The 19,142-nt window shown below is 47.9% G+C and overlaps 2 protein-coding genes across 2 annotated transcripts in view; one reads left to right on the top strand and one right to left on the bottom strand.

Moving 5' to 3' along the window:
- LOC135056555 (uncharacterized) overlaps positions 1–19,142 on the top strand; it is a 637,874-nt gene that overhangs the window by 217,352 nt on the left and 401,380 nt on the right. The window lies entirely within an intron of this gene.
- Positions 1–19,142, bottom strand: part of LOC135057891 (uncharacterized) — a 124,357-nt gene that overhangs the window by 95,424 nt on the left and 9,791 nt on the right. The window contains exons 2-6 of the mRNA XM_063963609.1: positions 17,368–17,514; positions 11,423–11,614; positions 10,626–10,704; positions 10,410–10,507; positions 9,725–10,265 (exon numbers count right to left, since the gene is read on the bottom strand). Coding sequence (XP_063819679.1) covers positions 9,725–10,265; positions 10,410–10,507; positions 10,626–10,704; positions 11,423–11,614; positions 17,368–17,445 — 988 coding nt within the window. The 5' untranslated portion in view covers positions 17,446–17,514. The remainder of the gene's footprint in view (positions 1–9,724; positions 10,266–10,409; positions 10,508–10,625; positions 10,705–11,422; positions 11,615–17,367; positions 17,515–19,142) is intronic.

Here is a 19,142-nt window from a genome sequence, read left to right as displayed (position 1 = left end):
TCTCCTAATTATTGCAGTTCTTCTGTTACAGTATCCACAGGGTCGATTCTTTTGTTTGCTTCGGTAGAATTAGCCAGGAGCATAGCAGATTCTTAAATGGTGCCCGCGTCAGGCTTATTCCCAGCAGACACCAGGGTGGGAGAAAGAACTTTCCCTGGAAGTACACATCAGCAATCCACGGCCGTGGTGTTCAAGGCTGACCCACTCATCCTACGTCAATTACATCACCCCCGACCAATAGCCATGCTCCACATACCCCAGGCAGCAGTGGGGAGAGGAATAGAGGTTGAGTCATTCTGTGCAGTGGACTGGAGGCGAGAGGTTGACTCTCCCAGTTCTGGAGAAATGTTGGGAGAACCTGGATGGGGGAGGACTGGAGCATCCACAGCGGTGGGTAAACCTGGTGTACCCCAGGAGTAAGACCTAGTGAGTACCTGAAAGAACCAGCAGGCAGGTGGATATACATTAAAGCAGCTGTATACAGTCAGCTGTATACAGTGCCATCGGGACAATGCCCCTGGGTGAGGCATGTTGATAAATTCTCCACACTGTTAATATAGATGTTGATTTACTAGTTGCAGTAGTGATATTTAATGGTTTTTACTATGCAATGAAAGTAATGGTTCAACATACTCTCCTCCTTACCTGTGTGATCACCGAGCCCAAGGGATCTGGGAAAACCTATGGACCAAGAGTCTAACAGCCGGTATCCTCAAAATATACACTCACATGCCAGAAAACCCGAGACATTCCATTCCCAGTACCTGCCACCACAACCCCACCTTACATGGTGTCTTCTGCAACTGAATTACTATATGTAGGCACATATCTCTGCAGTCTGTTGCCATATAACTTATAGTGAAGACAGAAAATCCTGATTTATACAACTGTGAATGTAATATGATAGTACAGTCACTCATATGGAAGTGGGTCATTCATCAGGACAATCTGTGCCCACTAGATTATGGCTGAAGCAGCATTCATCAGAGGCTGGCATCATGAGGTGAGGAATTTGAACCCATAGGAACACATGTGGGATTCAGGGTTCCACCACTGTGGACCATTAATCAGGATGTGTATAAGCAGCACCTCACAGTAGAACCCTTGTTGGTGGAACAAAGAAATGTAGGAATAGAAGAACCAGAGGGTGCTGTGACTTCAAACATGGGCCCTCATTCCGAGTTGTTCGCTCGCAAGCTGCTTTTAGCAGCATTGCACACGGTAAGGCACCGCCTACTGGGAGTGTATCTTAGCTTATCAAAATTGCGACCGAACGATTCTCAAAATTGCGAATAGACACTTCTTAGCAGTTTCTGAGTAGCTCCAGACTTACTCGGCTTCTGCGATCAGTTCAGTCCGTTTAGTTCCTGGTTTGACGTCACAAACACACCCAGCGTTCGCCCAGACACTTCCCTGTTTCTCCAGCCACTCCCATGTTTTTTCTGGAAACGGTAGCGTTTTTTCGCACACACCCATAAAACGGACAGTTTCCGCCCAGAAACACCCACTTCCTGTCAATCACATTACGATCAGCAGAACGATGAAAAAACCGTGAGTAAAATACCTAACTGCATAGCAAATTTACTTGGCGCAGTCGCAGTGCGGACATTGCGCATGCACAGTAAGCGGAAAATCGCTGCGATGCGAAGAAAAATACAGAGCGAACAACTCGGAATGACCACCATGGTTGACCATAATTAAGTCCGTACAAGGTTTAATACACAAGGCCTTATATTAGAACACCTGGAGGTTTATTTATGACCTTCAACATAAATATAACATATAAAAGTTCAATATTACATCATAAAAAAGTGTTTAAAATTGAACCAACGCTACATAGGAACAGATGTGATAGGTTACTACCAACCACCCTATGTTGTGAGCTCAGTGGTGGGAGTTCTTTATGTAGATAGTATGGGTTCAATCACCTAATACCCTACGCGTTTCGTCCTTTGCACAGGATTTCTTCAGGGGAGAATCTGTAAAAATATATAAAATGGGGCGTGGCCTAGCGGGCTAAGGGAATAGACATGCCTTGGAACTACTCCTGCCCGACTTCTGCTATTTTTTAGCTATTGCTATCTGATTAGCCTGCCTGGACTTCCCTAACTGCTGCACCTGTCCGCTGTAGTGACCGGAGACCGAGGTGTGTGGGTTGTGGAGCCGGGAGATGCTGTCAGCATCTCTGTGGGTTGTAGCCTGCCACCCCTCCTGAAGCTGGGACCTCACATTTGCCAGAGACCCGCCGCAGAATTCTAGGGTGGTGGAACGGAGTCCCCTGTTCCATCCGTGCCCGCAGCTCCACCGCTGGTCTCCCCACTCTTAGGAGACTGCTTTGGCTGCCCGATCTCCTGTTCCTGACATCCAGCTCTGCGGCACCCGCCCATGAAGCTGCGGGGACCCTTCTACACTGCAGCCTTCTCCCGGCGGCCATCTTGTGAACTCACTGCTGCTGCAATTGTTCCTGGCTGGCAGCGGTTACAGGCTGGTCCATGACTGTGGTCCTCCCTGACATTTCCAGCTTTTTCATCAAGGTTGCATTCACTGCCAGCCTTACAGTGGTGAGTTCTAGGGTCCGCTGTTTTACTCCTCACCCTCCCACCCCTGTGCCTCCACACTGGGACTCTATCTGTCTGGAGCAGACTGCTGTCTGATTTTTCTTTATTTTCCATATTTTAATAATTATTAATATTATTATTTTTTGCTATATACACACACTGGATCTTCTCTCATTGTATACCTATACCACTTGTGGTGTAGTTTGCAACACCTCTTGAGTTTAACTTGGGTGTGTATCTTGATAGAACGTGGGCACTGCATCGGCCCGGATCGCCAATCCACTAGAGATGCTCAATTATGCTGATAAGGTCCGGCTGTTGGACGCTTACAGAAAATGCACTGATCTCCTGTACCACGAGATCGCAAATGTGTAAACGCCTTTTCGAGATGGGTCACCATTTTGCACTGCTTTATCCGGCCAAACTGCGGCTCTCTCACAATGGAAAATCTTACTTCTTTGACTCATGTGGCAAAAAACTTTGAACTTGTTCGCCTCTGCACACTCCTCTAGGATGGAGGATGCGGACTGAATTTATATGTCCTTTCTGGATTGTCTCCATCACGACAAAAATTCAGGTTACTGGTAGATTTCATTTGTAGGCTGTGTTTAGGTGATATTAATTTATTTTGGTTGGCTTCGAAGCCGGTAATTTGTGGACAGATTATGGAGTATGTCTACAGGAAACGTAAGTCACTCACTAGTCCGTTACATGATCTTAGTCAGGCCTTAACAAAAACCTACGATATCCTGCTACTGCATGATTCACCTACTAATCCACAGGCCTATGTTGCTGCTAGACAACTTTAGGATTCATTTTGCACTGAAAGGGCTCAGTTCTCTTATGAAATACAATGAAATAATTCAGGCTCGGTGGCGCACTACGCTCCGCTCACCACGCTTCAGGCTCAGTGGCACACGCCGCTTCACTTACCACACTTCATGCTCCCTTCAGGCTCAGTGGCACGCTACACTCGCCACACTTCAGGCTCTGTGGCATGCTACGCTCCGCTCGCCACACTTCAGGCTCAGTGGCATGCTTCGCTCCGCTATACTCGCACACTTCAGGCTCAGTGGCATGCTACGCTCGCCACACTTCAGGCGCGGGGGCACGCTCTGCTCGCCACACTTCAGGCGCGGTGGCACTCTACCCATTGCTCGCCACACTTCTGGCTCGGTGGCATGCTACCCTTCACTTGCCACGCTTCAGGCTCGGTGGCATGCTACACTCCGCTCACCACATTTCAGGTTCGGTGGCATGCTACTCTCCACTTCGCTCGCCACACTTCAGGCTCGTGGCATACTACTCTCCGCTTTGCTCGCCACACTTCAGGCTTGATGGCATGCTACGCTCCGTCCACAACACTTCAGGCTCTGTGGCATGCTCCGCTCCGCTCACCACATTTCAGGTTCGGTGGAATGCTACTCTCCACTTCGCTCGCCACACTTCAGGCTCTGTGGTATGCTACGCTCCACTCGCCACACTTCAGGATTGGTGGCACGCAACGCTCCGCTTGCCACACTCAAGGGTCGTGGCACACTACATTCCACTTTGCACGCCACACTTCAGGCTCGGTGGCATGCTTCGCTCGCCACACTTCAGGCTCGGTGGCATGCAACTTTCCGCTTGCCACACTTCAGGCTCGGTGGCATGCTACCCTCCGCTACGCTCGTCACACTTCAGGCTCAGTGGCATGCTACCCTTTGCAACGCTCGCCACAATTCAGGCTTGGTGGCATACTACTCTCTGCTTTGCTCGCCACACTTCAGGCTCGGTGGCATGCTACGCTCTGCTCGCCACACTTGAGGCGCGGTGGCACGCTATGCTCCGCTCACACTTCAGGCTCGGTGGCATGCTATGCTTTGCTCACACTTCAGGCTCGGTGGCATGCTATGCTCCGCTCACCACACTTCAGGCTCGTGGCACACTACATTCCACTCTGCGCGCCACACTTCAGGCTCTGTGGCATGCTTTGCTCCGCTCGCCACACTTCATACTTGGTGGCATGCTACGCTCCGCTCACCACACTTCAGGCTCGTGGCACACTACATTCCACTTTGCTCGCCACACTTCAGGCTCGGTGGCACGCAACTCTCTGCTTGCCACACTTCAGGCTCGGTGGCATGCTGCCCTCCGCTTCACTCGTCACACTTCAGGGTCGGTGGCATGCTACCCTTTGCTTTGTTCGCCACACTTCAGGCTTGATGGCATACTACGCTACGCTCACCACACTTCAGGCTCTGTGGCACGCTCCGCTCGCCACATTTGAGATTCGGTGGCATGCTACGCTCCGCTCACCACACTTCAGGCTCAGTGGCATGCTACGCTACGCTCACCACACTTCAGGCTCGGTGGCATGCTGCCCTCCGCTTCACTCGTCACACTTCAGGGTCGGTGGCATGCTACCCTTTGCTTTGCTCGCCACACTTCAGGCTTGATGGCATACTACGCTACGCTCACCACACTTTAGGCTCTGTGGCACGCTCCGCTCGCCACATTTAAGGTTCGGTGGCATGCTACGCTCCGCTCACCACACTTCAGGCTCAGTGGCATGCTACGCTACGCTCACCACACTTCAGCCTCTCTGGCATGCTACGCTCTGCTCGCCACACTTCAGGCTCGTTGGCACGCAACTCTCTACTCGCCACACTTCAGGCTCGGCTGAATGCTCCGCTCCGCTCGCCACACTTCAGGCTCGGTGGAATGCTCCGCTCCACTCGCCACACTTCAGGCTCGGTGGAATGCTCCGCTCCACTCGCCACACTTCAGGCTCGGTGGAATGCTACGCTACGCTTTGCTAAGCTCTAAGGTAATAGTTTGTGACACAGTAAATAAAAATAAAAAGTTGTAAAAGCATGAAGAAAACGTGTCGACCTTTTGACCCTGTTGGGCTTTTGACTGTCTATATTTTACATGTGTATCAACCGCCTCCTGTAGCTCATGAAACCTCACACTCCTGTGTCTCTGCCTATACTGCATATTGGCTCTCATTCCGAGTTGTTCGCTCGCTAGCTGCTTTTAGCAGCATTGCACACGCTAAGCCGCTGCCTACTGGGAGTGTATCTCAGCTTAGCAGAATTGCGAACGAAAGATTAGCAGAATTGCTATTAAATAATTCCCTGCAGTTTCTGAGTAGCTCCAGACCTACTCCTAGATTGCGATCACTGCAGACTGTTTGGTTCCTGGTTTGACGTCACAAACACGCCCTGCGTTCGGCCAGCCACTCCCCCGTTTCCCCAGCCACTCCTGCGTTTTCGTCTAGCACGCCTGCATTTTTTAGCACACTCCCGGAAAACGCTCAGTTACCACCCAGAAACACCCACTTCCTGTCAATCACTCACCGATCAGCAGAGCGACTGAAAAGTGTCGCTCAGCCCTTTGTAAAATTGCATAGTTTAGTGTGAAAATACATAGCGCGTGCTCCCTGCAGTCCATACGCATGCGCAGAACTGCCGGTTTTTAGCCTGGGAGAGCTAGTGATGTCAGTGTGCTCTGGCCAGGGGATCCCCTAACAGAGGGGGGCCTGAAGTACAGTATCCACTGTCTCCTCAGTCACCTGGTCTCAATCCTATTGAGAAAAGTTCATAAAATGGGTCCAAAAAAATGCAAAAATATTATGGGAATGTCTGAACGAGGCCTGGAAAGGCAGAAGTTACCAATTTGTAGATAAGCTGGTGTCTCGAATGCCCAAATTATGTGAAACAGTGACAGAAGCCAAAGGAGGACACACTGATAAAATTCAAGTTTGATCTGAAGTTTATGTTATACTATAAAAACGTGATTTATGGTAAGAATTTACCGTTGTTAAATCTCTTTCTGCGCAGTACACTGGGCTCCACAAGGATTAACATCGGGGTGTAGAGTAGGATCTTGATCCGAGGCACCAACAGGCTCAAAGCTTTGATTCTTCCCAAGATGCACAGCGCCGCCTCCTCTATAACCCCGCCTCCGTGCACAGGAGCTCAGTTTCGTTAACCAGCCCAATGCAGTAGCAGGTACAAGAGACGACAATCGCTCGTAGCCAATTACACCACACACTCACCACAGGAGAGGGCGTTTGTGGCTAATTCCACACCAACCCAAAGAAGCTAAGTGCGACAGGGTGGGCGCCTTGTGGAGGCCAGTGTACCTCGCAGAAAGAAAGAGATTTAACAAAGGTAAGTTCTTACCATAAATCTCATTTTCTACTGCAGGGTACACTGGGCTCCACAAGGATTAACATCGGGGATGTCCTAAAGCAGTTTTTTTATGGGAGGGGACGCACTGTAGCGGGTACAAGAGCCCGGCATCCAAAGGAAGCATCCTGGGAGGCGGAAGTATCAAAGGCATAGAACCTAATGAACGTGTTCCCTGAGGACCACGTAGCCACCTTGCACAATTGTTCAAGGATCACACCACGGTGGGCTGCCCAAGAAGGTCCATCTGACTGAGTAGAATGGGCTTTGATGATAGCAGGAACTGGACGACCAGCCTGTACATAAGCATGTGCAATCACCATTCTAATCCAACTGGCCAGTATCTGCTTGGAAGCAGGCCAGCCACGTTTGTGAAAACCAAACAGTACGAAAAGAGAATCGGATTTCCTAATGGAGGATGTTCTCTTCACATAGATACGGAGAGCCCATACTATATCCAAAGACCGCTCTTTGGCAGACAACTCAGGAGAATTAAAGGCCGGAACCACAATCTCCTTGTTAAGGTGGAAGGAAGACACCCTCTTAGGTAAATAACCCGGCCGCGTTCTAAGAACCACACGGTCATGGTGAAAAATCAAATGGGGAGACTTACAGGATAAGGCACCCAAGTTCGAGACCCTTCTAGCTGAAGCAATAGCCAGCAAAAATTGCACCTTAAGGGAAAGCCACTTAAGGTGAGTAGAGGCAAGAGGTTCAAATGGAGACTCTTGCAAGGCCTCTAAAACCACGGACAGATCCCAAGGGGCCACAGGTGGCACATAAGGAGGCTGAATCCGCAACATGTCCAAGGGAATGTATGAACATAAGGTAGGGCAACAATCTTTCTATGAAACCAAACCGACAAGGCAGAGATGTGAACCTTGGCCCTCATTCCGAGCTGTTCGCTCGCAAGCTGCTTTTAGCAGCTTTGCACACGCTAAGCCACCGCCTACTGGGAGTGAATCTTAGCTTCTCAAAATTGCGAACAAAAGATTCGCAATATTGCGAAAAGACTTCTCTGTGCAGTTTCTGAGTAGCTCGAGACTTACTCTGCCAGTACGATCAGTTCAGTGCTTGTCGTTCCTGGTTTGACGTCACAAACACACCCAGCGTTCGCCCAGACACTCCTCCGTTTCTCCAGCCACTCCCACGTTTTTCCCAGAAACGGTAGCGTTTTTTCACACACGCCCATAAAACGACCAGTTTCCGCCCAGAAACACGCACTTCCTGTCAATCACATTACGATCACCAGAACGAAGAAAAAACCTTGTAATGCCGTGAGTAATATTCCTAACTGCATAGCAAATTTACTTGGCGCAGTCGCAGTGCGAACATTGCGCATGCGCAATAAGCGGCAAATCGATGCAATGCGAAAAAAAATACCGAGCGAACAACTCGGAATGACCACCCTTGAGGGAGGCCAGATGCAGGCCTAAGTCCAGGCCCTGTTGTAGGAAGGCCAATAGTTTGGCCATACTAAACTTGAAAACGTCATGATTATGAGATGCACACCAAGTAAAGTAAACATTCCAGACCCTATGGTAGATCCGTGCAGAAGCCGGCTTACGGGCCTTCAACATAGTTTGAACGACCGCATCAGAAAAACCCTCGGCCCTCAGGACGGAAGCTTCAAGAGCCAGATGGGCCAAGTCCTGGTAAACACAAGGGCCCTGAAAGAGGAGATCTGGTCGTTGTGGAAGTAGAAGGGGACGATCCAACGAGAGGCCCTGTAGATCAGAGAACCAGTGCCGCCTGGGCCACCCTGGAGCGATGAGAAGAAATAGGTTTCCTCCTTCTTGCTTGAACTTCCGTATTACTCTGGGCAGTAATGACACCAGAGGGAACACATACGGCAGCCAAAAGTTCCATGGGACTGACAGAGCATCCACGAATGCTGCTTGAGGATCCATTGTCCTTGCTCCAAAGACCGGAACCTTGTGATTGTGTCGAGACGCCATCAAGTCCACATCTGGAAGGCCCCACTTGTCCACAAGAAGTTGAAACACTTCTGGATGGAGGCTCCATTCTCCGGCGTGTACGTCCTGACTGAGAAAGTCCACTTCCCAGTTCAGGACCCCCGGAATGAACACTGCGATATGGCCGGCAGATGGCGTTCTGCCCACCGTAGACTCGTTGATACTTCCCTCATTGCCATGCGGCTTCGAGTGCCGCCTTGATGATTGATGTACGCCACCGTGGTGGCGTTGTCCGATTGTACTTAAACAGGTCTGTTCTGTATCAGATGCGGAGCAATTGTCAATGCATTAAACACTGCTCGCAGTTCCAGAATGTTTATTGGGAGTAGAGACTCCTCCTCGGTCCACCGACCCTGAAGGGAGTGTTATTCCAACACTGTGCCCCAACCTCTCAGACTGGCATCCTTCGTCAGCAGGACCCAGTTGGATATCCAGAAGGGATGGCCCCTGCTCAATCGATGGTCCTGCAGCCACCAGCTCAGTGATAGGCAGACCACTGGAGACAAGGAGATCATGCGAGATCTGATCCGGTGAGGCAGGGCGTCCCACTTGGACAGAATTCACTTCTGCAGAGGGCGAGAATGGAATTGAGCGTACTCCACCATGTCGAAAGCCGACACCATGAGACCTAGCACTTGCATCGCCGAATGTATGGACACTTGCGGACGAGATAGGAAGCATCAAATCCTGTCCTGAAGTGGGGTTAAGAAAGCCAGTCAGGCTGCGGTGGCAGTCAAAGAGCTCAGTGAGCTAGGAAGCCACTGGGAGACAGGAGGTCAGTGTCTAAAACTACAGGAGACAGGGAAGACCACCAAACCCTGTGACTGAACTTCTGTTCCTGAGAAGAAGCCAGACCAGTGAGCCTTAAATGTGTGTAGGCAGGGAAGCCAAGCCAGGCTGAAGATTGGGATATACCTGCAAGAAGCCGTGTTTGGATACTGATTAAGCACCTAGACACTGCACCAATACACCCCTCTACCAAGCTAATTACCCCAGAGCATCTACTATTACTCACCTGTGCAGATATCTGTAGGGATTTCCTCCTCCTTACACTGCTGATCACTCCTCACATACGTCTCTTCTTCTCCCTCTATATCTTCTGCCTTTATATCAGTCACATACGTCTCTTCTTCTCCCTCTATATCTTCTGCCTTTATATCAGTCACATACGTCTCTTCTTCTCCCTCTATATCTTCTGCCTTTATATCAGTCACATACGTCTCTTCTTCTCCCTCTATATCTTCTGCCTTTATATCAGTCACATACGTCTCTTCTTCTCCCTCTGTATCTTCTACCTTCATATCAGTCACATACGTTTCTTCTTCTCCCTCTGTATCTTCTGCCTTTATATCAGTCACATACGTCTCTTCAATCTTTGTATCTTCTACCTTCCTTTCAGTCACGTGCATCTCTTTTTTTCCCTCTATATCTTCTGTCTTTATATCAGTTACATACATCTCTTCTTCTCCCTCTATATCTTCTGCCTTTATATCAGTCACATACGTCTCTTCTTCTCCCTCTATAACTTCTACCTTAATATCCATTACATCTTCACTCTAAATAACGAATAAAATAATAAAAGTCTGAATTAAATAAGAGTAAACTGAATAATTTCCATGTATAAGACACACACATCTGCTCTACAGATCATATAGTGACAGTCACTTTGGTATATGGGTGAGACCCTAAATCCCACCTACCTGTTCCTCCTGTGGGATCCTGTGATTCTCCTCTGTACTATCCTGGGAATACAGAGGATGGGGACATCTCTCTGGGGTATCTCTGTTACTGGGCCCATCTGTAGGAGACACACAGTGACTGAGTACAGTGTATATATGTGATTATCAGGTGATGTGTGTATATAGGGGCCCCCATACCTGCTTTCCCCTGTACAATACATGACAGTCTCCTCTTACCCAGTGATGTGAGGGGCCGGTGATTCTCCATCATCACGTCCTTGTACAGACCCCTGTGTTCCTCTATATACTTCCCCTCCTGCATGGAGACATAGACAGTGACATCCTAACACCTTATAGGAACCTGACACACACAGTGATACAGTCATCACCCAGACACATCCCCCGGTGTTACTGTATAATGTCCCATTCCCAGCAGTCACCTCTCCAGTCATCACCCAGACACATCCCCTGGTGTTACCGTATAATGTCCCATTCCCAGCAGTCACCTCTCCAGTCATCACCCAGACACGTCCCCTGGTGTTACTGTACAATGCTCCATTCCCAGCAGCCACCTCTCCAGTCATCACCCAGACACATCCTCTGGTGTTACTGTATAATGTCCCATTCCCAGCAGTCACCTCTCCAGTCATCACCCAGGCACATCCCCTGGTGTTACTGTATAATGTCCCAATCCCAGCAGTCATCTCTCCAGTCATCACCCAGACACATCTCCTGGTGTTACTGTATAATGTCCCATTCCCAGCAGTCACCTCTCCAGTCATCACCCAGACACATCCCCTGGTGTTACTGTATAATGTCCCATTCCCAGCAGTCACCTCTCCAGTCATCACCCAGACACATCCCCTGGTGTTACTGTATAAAGCCCCGTTCCCAGCAGTCATCTCTCCACTCATCACCCAGACACATCCCCCAGTGTTACTGTATAATGTGCAATTCCCAGCAGTCACCTCTCCAGTCATCACCCAGACACATCCCCTGGTGTTACTGTATAATGTCCCATTCCCAGCAGTCACCTCTCCAGTCAGCAGCTGAAAGATCTTGTTGGTGAGTTCCAGGATCTCCTGGTTATTGTCTCTCTCATGTATCAGCGAGTAAAATGGAGGCACCAGGATGGGGCTCTGGGTCCTGCTTAGTCCACCTGACACAAGGGTGCGACTGCTGGTTGTCTCATGCTCGCCGGATGTCTTCCTCACTAATGTGTACTCCTGTGTATTGGGGGAGAAAGCAAATATCACTGCACACACTGCTTGATCCCCTCACATCCCCAGTCATGTCCCTGTATTATTACTACAGACATATGTGATGTCACTGTGATGCTCCCAGATCCCCTCACCTCCCCAGTCATGTCCCTGTTGTCACAAAAGTACTAGCTGGAACTGATATTTCCGGACTGGATTCAGTTTAAGAAATGGGATCTCCTAGATGAAAGTTGGCTGGCTGGATGAAGTTCCTTCGCATGTAGTGAAGCAATAATCAAGACTGAAGAAACTCATAGTAGAAGAATAAAAGTAGGTAGCACTTAGAACTCGTGCTGGGCTGTCCCCGGACTGGAGCGGGTGTTGAAACCGGTGTACCGTGATCCTTGTCAGGGCTGGGTTCACTCTGGCCGGCATGAATTTGCAGGCAGCTGAACAAGGCTGAGGCAGGACGGAACAGCTGCTGAACACGCGGAGTCTCAGCTTCTAAACTGGAGGTGTGGAGACACAGGATGCCTGTAGTGGAACAGGATAGCAACCGGTTCTAAGAGCAGGATTCTAGGAGCATAGAGCACAAGCTTGCAGACTAGCTGCGGCAGACGTTACACTAGCATCTGAATGCATCAAGCTGGACCCAGAAAGCCCCTGCTCTCCACTGGGATTGGCCACACTGGTTCTGCCTGGATACTGCCTCCTGATTGGCAGCTCAGATAATGCGACCAACCAAGATGGTGGCGCCCTGGTGCCGGAAGGACTGTAGACTACACTGAGTGCTTCCCACTGCTGCCCATCACCCCACCTCCTGACCGCTGGCTGCCCGCTCCCGCCACCTGCTAACCTCTGCAGCAGCACAGGAGAGAACCTGACCACAGAGCAGGGACGGGTAAGTCCTGGCTCCCGCGTGACTCACTGCCCGTGACAGTACTCCCTTTTCTGAGCGGCCTCTGGACACCTCCTTGGATTCCCTGGATTCAGCATATGAAACTTCCGAACTAGAGCAGGGGCATGGATGTCAGTGGAGTCGACCCAAATTCGTTCTTCAGGCCCATAGCCTCTCCAATCCAAGAGGTATTGCAGATGACCATAACACCTCCGGGAATCCACTATTTGCTTAACCTCAAACTCTATTCCTCTATCAGTAAGGATTCTAGGAGAATGAGGAAGATTCATAAAGGCTTCAGAAGAGAACTATGGAATGAGTTAGGAACATGTAAATACGAAGTGCGCTTGAGTTTAAAGGCTACTGGATTGATTACTTTTTCAACAGGAAACGGTCCAATGACGGAACTCGGAGCTTTAAATTCCGAGTAGACAGCCACACTAGATCCCCAATTTTAAGACTGGGCACTGCTCGTCTCTTTTTGGTAGCCCAAAATTTGTAGCGTTTAGAAGAATTGCGAAAAGCCATATGTACTTGCTTCCAAATTTTTTAAAATTGATGATCAGAAGAATCAACTGCTGGGAGGTCTCGAGTGGGTAAACTAAGAGATTGTGTAACTTGTGGGTGCAGGCCATAGCCAATGGAAAATGGAGTGGTTTTGGAGGAGGAGTGGTAAGAATTATTGGGGCAGATGTATTAACCTGGAAAAGGCATAAAGAAGTGATAAAAGAAGGTGATAAACGCACCAGCCAATCAGCTCCTAACTGTTGATTTACATATTGGAGCTGATTGGCTGGTGCATTTATCACTGGTTTATCACTTCCTTATGCCTTTTCCAGGTTAATACATCTGCACCATTATGAGCAATTTCTGCCCATGAGAGTAGCTCTATGCAGTCATCTTGTGAAGAAGATAAGTATATGCGAAGGAAGGTTTCCAGGTCCTGATTAACTCTCTCTGTCTGAACATCAGCTTGCGGGTGATATGCAGTTTGATTTGAAATACGGAACAAAAAAAACTTCCAAAATTTGGCTACAAAACTGGACACCTCGAACCGATATCATTTCTGTAGGCAATCCATGTAACTTGAAGACAGTAGAAATAAAGAGTCGCACTAATTCTGGAGCGGAGGGTAATCCTTTGAGGGGAATGAAGTGAGCCATTTTCAATAAAAGCAGTCGATCACCCAAATTGTAGTGAAACCTTTGGTGTTAGGTAAGTCCATAATAAAATCCATTGACAAAAGGGTCCATGGTCAGAGAGGAACGTAGAGTGGCTGGAGTGGACCCATGGGTGCTTGACGGGATAATCTATGCTAAGAACACTTGATGCAGGAAGAAATAAAGTCAGTGATATCAGATATCATGGAAGGCCACAAATAGGATCGCTGCACAAACTCTAGGGTCTTGTGGATTCCAGCATGGCCAGAAAACCAGGAAGCATGAGACCAGATAAGAAGTTTTTTACGAAAGTCTTCCCAATAGGAGGTTGAACTGTGGTTGTGGCAAAAACCGTTGCGCTTAGCACTGGACTAGGGAGGTGGACTCCCAAATTCTCCTCAGGGCAGAGGGATCGGGATAACGCATCTAATTTTTATATTCTGGGAACCGGGATGGTATGCTAGCGTGAAATCGAAAAAGACAAGAAAATGGCCCAACAAGCCAACCAGGGGTTGAGACCATGGAGTTTCTTCAGGTAGATTAGATTTTGTGGTCAGTATAAATTGTCACAGGGTGTTGATATCCTTCCAAAAGATTGTGCCATTACTCAAAAGCAAGTTACACGGCCAAGAGTTTTTGTTCACCAATTGTATATTTTTTTTTCAGCTGCCAAAAATTTCCTTGAGAAAAACCCACAGGGATGTAATAAATTATCTGCAGCCCTCTGTGAGAAGACCACCCCTACAGCCTCTGAGGAAGCATCCACTTCCAGCAGAAATGGTTTGCTGGTATCCGGTTGCTGGTGCACTAGGGCTGAAGTGAAGGCATGTTTGAGAAGTTGAAAGCTGGATACCGCTTCAGGTGACCATCATGACAGATTGGCTCCTTTTCGGGTGAGAACAACTATAGGAAACCCTTGATGAATTTACGGTAGTAGTTAGCGAATCCAAGAATGTAATGTGGTAGGTTGGGTCCAGTTAAGGATAGCAAGAACTTTCTCTGGATCCATTTTGAGACCGGAGGCGGAGATTATATGACCAAGGAATGGAATGGTGGTTACTTCAAATACACCTTTCGCCATTTTGCAGTAAAGATGATTTTATTGTAGTCTCTGAAGAACCTTGCAAACTTGTTGGCGATGGAACTCTATATCTGATGAAAAGATCATGATGTCGTCCTGGTAGACCACTACAAACTTGTAAAGCATGTTGCAAAATATTTCATTAACAAAATGTTGAAAGACAGTGGGAGCATTACTAAGGCAGAACGGCATAACTAAATACTCATAGTGCCCATCTGTGGTGATAAATGCCGTCTTCCATTCATCACTGGCGCGGATCTGGATTAAGATGTAAGATCACCTCAGGTCCAGTTTGGTAAAAATTGAGGATGCTTTGACTATCAAAAAGTTCTGTGATCAAAGGCAGTGAATAGCGGTTCTCAACTGTGATCTCATTTAGACCCCTATATTCTATGCAAGGTCTTAGGTCTTAAGCCCCCATCCTTTTTCTTTACAGAGAGAAACTCTGTTCCATCCGGTGATGTGGAAGGGCGAAAAATCCATTACTAAGGTTCTCCTGAATGTATTCAGACATGGATTTGGTTTCTGGAAAGTACAAAGAGTAGGTGCATCCTCGCGGTGGTATCTTCCCTGGCAGCAACTCGTTTGGGCAGTTCCAAGGCCTTTGGGGCATCAAGACGTTGGCACTTTATTTACTTAAAATGACTCTATAAGCAGAGTACTGAATAGGTAATGGGTCTGAGAAATCATAACTGGTATTCCGAAGGGGACGGCCAGCGAGCAGACATGATGAAAGACAGGACTGGTCCCATTTGTGGAGGCAGGGTCTGACAGGTGACTGTTCCATGGGTAATCCGATTACCATCCACAGCCGTGAGAATAATGTAGTGTGCCAACGGCTGAGTGGGTGTTTGGTGTTTCTGACTGATATCGGACGGAATTAAATTCCCTCCGGCTCTGGAATCTAGAAGAGAGGGGACAGAAATTATTTCACATAATAACTCCAACAGGACAAGGATCTTGGAGTCAGAGTTTTTGGAGAATGAGAAATTACTCCTAACCTGTCTTTTCCTCGTCTCCTGGTCTCCGTGAGCAGGAGGCTATGAGATGCCCAGACTCCCCACAGCACATACACAAGTTTTCTGATATTTCCGGACTGGATTCGGTTTGAGAAACGGGCTCTCCTGGATGGAAGCGGGCTGGCAGGATGATGTTCCTTCGCATGTAGTGAAGCAGTAATCAAGGCTGGAGAAGCTCATAGTAGAAGAATAATAGAAGGCAGCACTTAAAACTCGTGCTGGGCTGTACCCGGACTGGAGAGGGTGTTGAAACCAGTGTCCCGTTATCCGTGTCGGGACTGGGTTCACTCTGACCAGCACGAATTAGCGGGCAGCTGGACAAGGGCTGAGACTGGACGGAACAGCTGCTGAACACGAGTAGACTTAGCTTCCAAACTGTAGGTGCAGAGACAGACAGATAGGAATCCTGAAGTGGAAATGCAGGACACAGGTTAGGAACCGGGTTCTAAGAGCAGGACTCAGGAATCTGGAAACACAGAGCACTAGCTAGCAGACTAGCTGCGGCAGACGTGTCACTGGCATCTGAATGCATTAAGCTGGACCCAGAAATCCCCTGCTCTCCCCTGGGATTGGCTACACTGGTGCTGTCTGGATATGGTCTCCTGATTAGCCTGTATTAATACAATATATATAAGTGATGTCACTGTGATGCTCCCAGATCCCCCTCACCTCCCCAGTCATGTCCCTGTATTATTACTATAGATATAAGTGTAGTCACTGAGACACTCCCATATCCCCTCACCTCCCCAGTCATGTTCCTGTATTATTACTATAGATATAAGTGATGTCACGGAGACAATACCAGATCCCCTCACCTCCCCAGTCATGTCCCTGTATTATTACTATAGACATAAGTGATGTCAATGTGACAATCCCAGATCCACTCACCTCCCCAGTCATGTTCCTGTATTATTACTATAGATATAAGTGATGTCACTGTGATGCTCCCAGATCCCCTCACCTCCCCAGTCATGTTCCTGTATTATTACTATAGATATAAGTGATGTCACAGTGACACTCCCAGATCCCCTCACCTCCCAAGTCATGTTCCTGTATTATTACTATAGATATAAGTGATGTCACTGTGATGCTCCCAGATCCCCTCACCTCCCCATCATGTCCCTGTATTATTACTATAGATATAAGTGATGTCACTGTGACTCTCCCAGATCCCCTCACCTCCCCAGTCATGTCCCTGTATTATTACTATAGATATAAGTGATGTCACTGTGATACTCCCAGATCCCCTCACCTCCCCATCATGTCCCTGTATTATTACTATAGATATAAGTGACGTCACTGTGACGCTTCCAGATCCCCTCACTTCCTCAGTCATGTCCCTGTATTATTACTATAGATACAAGTGATGTCACTGTGATGCTCCCAGATCCCCTCACCTCCCCAGTCATGTCCCTGTATTATTACTATAGATATAAGTGATGTCACAGTGACACTCCCAGATCCCCTTACCTCCCCAGTCATGTCCCTTGATATTATAACTATAGCTATAAGTGATGTCACTGTGATATTCCCAGATCCCCTTCACCTCGCCAGTCATGTCCCTTGATATTATAACTATAGATATAAGTGATGTCACTGTGATATTCCCAGATCCCCCTCACCTCCCCAGTCAGCAGGTAGATGATCTTCAGGGAGAGATTTATTATCCTCTCCATCTTCTGAATCTTGTCCGTGTCCATCTTCAGTGATCAGTGAGAATACAGAACATGTAACATATAATAAACACTCTGGTTCCTCAGTTTGGGATCCTAGAAATAAATTCAATCTAATATACATCACAGAGAAGACATGTAACATAGTCAGATATGTAACACTGAGCGACTAGTAAGTCTCTTTGTCTCCAGCCATAGGGCCCTGGTCAGTGATTCCCATAAGTTCATGAACCAGCTGACATCACAGGCTCCTCCCCCTGAGTAATAACAACAACAACAACAACAACAATAACTGGACACCACAGGCTGCTACTCCTGTATAATAATAACAAACAACAACAACAACAACATACCACAGGCTGCTCCTCCTGTATAATATTAATAATAACAGGACACCACAGACTGCACCTCCTGTATAATAATAATAATAATAAATATGACAGGACACCACAGGCTGCTACCTCTCTATTAGAATAATAAAAGGACACAAAAGGCTGCTCCTCCTGTATAAAAAATAATAACTTCACACCACAGGCAGCTACCCCTGTATAATAATAATAATAATAATAATAATAATAATAGGACACCACTGGCTGCTCCCCCTGCATAACAACAACAACAACAACAACAACAACAACAACAACAACAGGACACCACAGGCTGCTCATCCTGTATAATAATAATAATAAATCATAATAATAAACAGGACATAATAATAATAGTAGTAATGACAGGACACCACAGGCTGCTCCCCCTGTATAATAAATTAGATTTATCGTAAGAACTTACCGTTGTTAAATCTCTTTCTGTGAGGTACACTAGGCTCCACAAGGAATAACATCGGAGTGTAGAGTAGGACCTTGATTCGAGGCATCAACAGGCTCAAAGCTTTGACTGTTCCCAAGATTCACAGCGCCACCTCCTCTATAACCCCACCTACGTGCACAGGATCTCAGTTTAGTTAACCAGTCCAATGCAGTATCAGATAACAGAGACGACAATTGTTAGTAGCCACATACACCACACACTCACTACAGGAGAGGGTGTCAGCGGTTAATGCCAAACCAACCCAAAGAAGCTAAGTGCGTCAGGGTGGGCGCCCTGTGTAGCCCAGTGTACCTCGCAGAAAGATTTAACAACGGTAATTCTTATCATAAATCTTGTTTTCTGCTGCGGGGTACACTGTGCTCCACATGGAATTACATTGGGGATGTCCTAAAGCAGTTCCTTATGGGAGGGGACACACTGTAGCGGGCACAAGAATCCGGCGTCCAAAGGAAGCATCCTGGGAGGTGGAAGTATCAAAGGCATAGAACCTTATGAACGTGTTCGCCGATGACCACGTAGCCGCCTTGCACAATTGTTCAAGGGTCACACCATGGCAGGCCGCCCAAGAAGGTCCAACCAACCGAGTAGAATGGGCTTTGATGGTAGCAGGAGCTTGAAGACCAGCCTGTACATAGGCATGTGAAATCACCATTCTCATCAATCTGACCAATGTCTGCTTGGAAGCAGGTCAACCACGTTTGTGAAAACCATACAACAAAAACAGAATCGGATTTCCTAATGGAGGAAGTTCTCTTCACATAGATACAGAGAGCCCATCCAAAGAACACGCTTCGGAGGACAACTCAGGAGAATTAAAGGCCAGAACCACAATCTCCTGGTTATGGTGGAAGGAAGACACCACCTTGGGTAAATAACTCGGGCGCATAGCTGGCAAC

Source organism: Pseudophryne corroboree, chromosome 3 (genome assembly GCF_028390025.1).
Source record: "Pseudophryne corroboree isolate aPseCor3 chromosome 3, aPseCor3.hap2, whole genome shotgun sequence".
Classification (NCBI taxonomy): domain Eukaryota; kingdom Metazoa; phylum Chordata; class Amphibia; order Anura; family Myobatrachidae; genus Pseudophryne; species Pseudophryne corroboree.
Note: the sequence above shows the minus strand (reverse complement) of the source record. Positions and strands in the feature narration are given on the sequence as shown.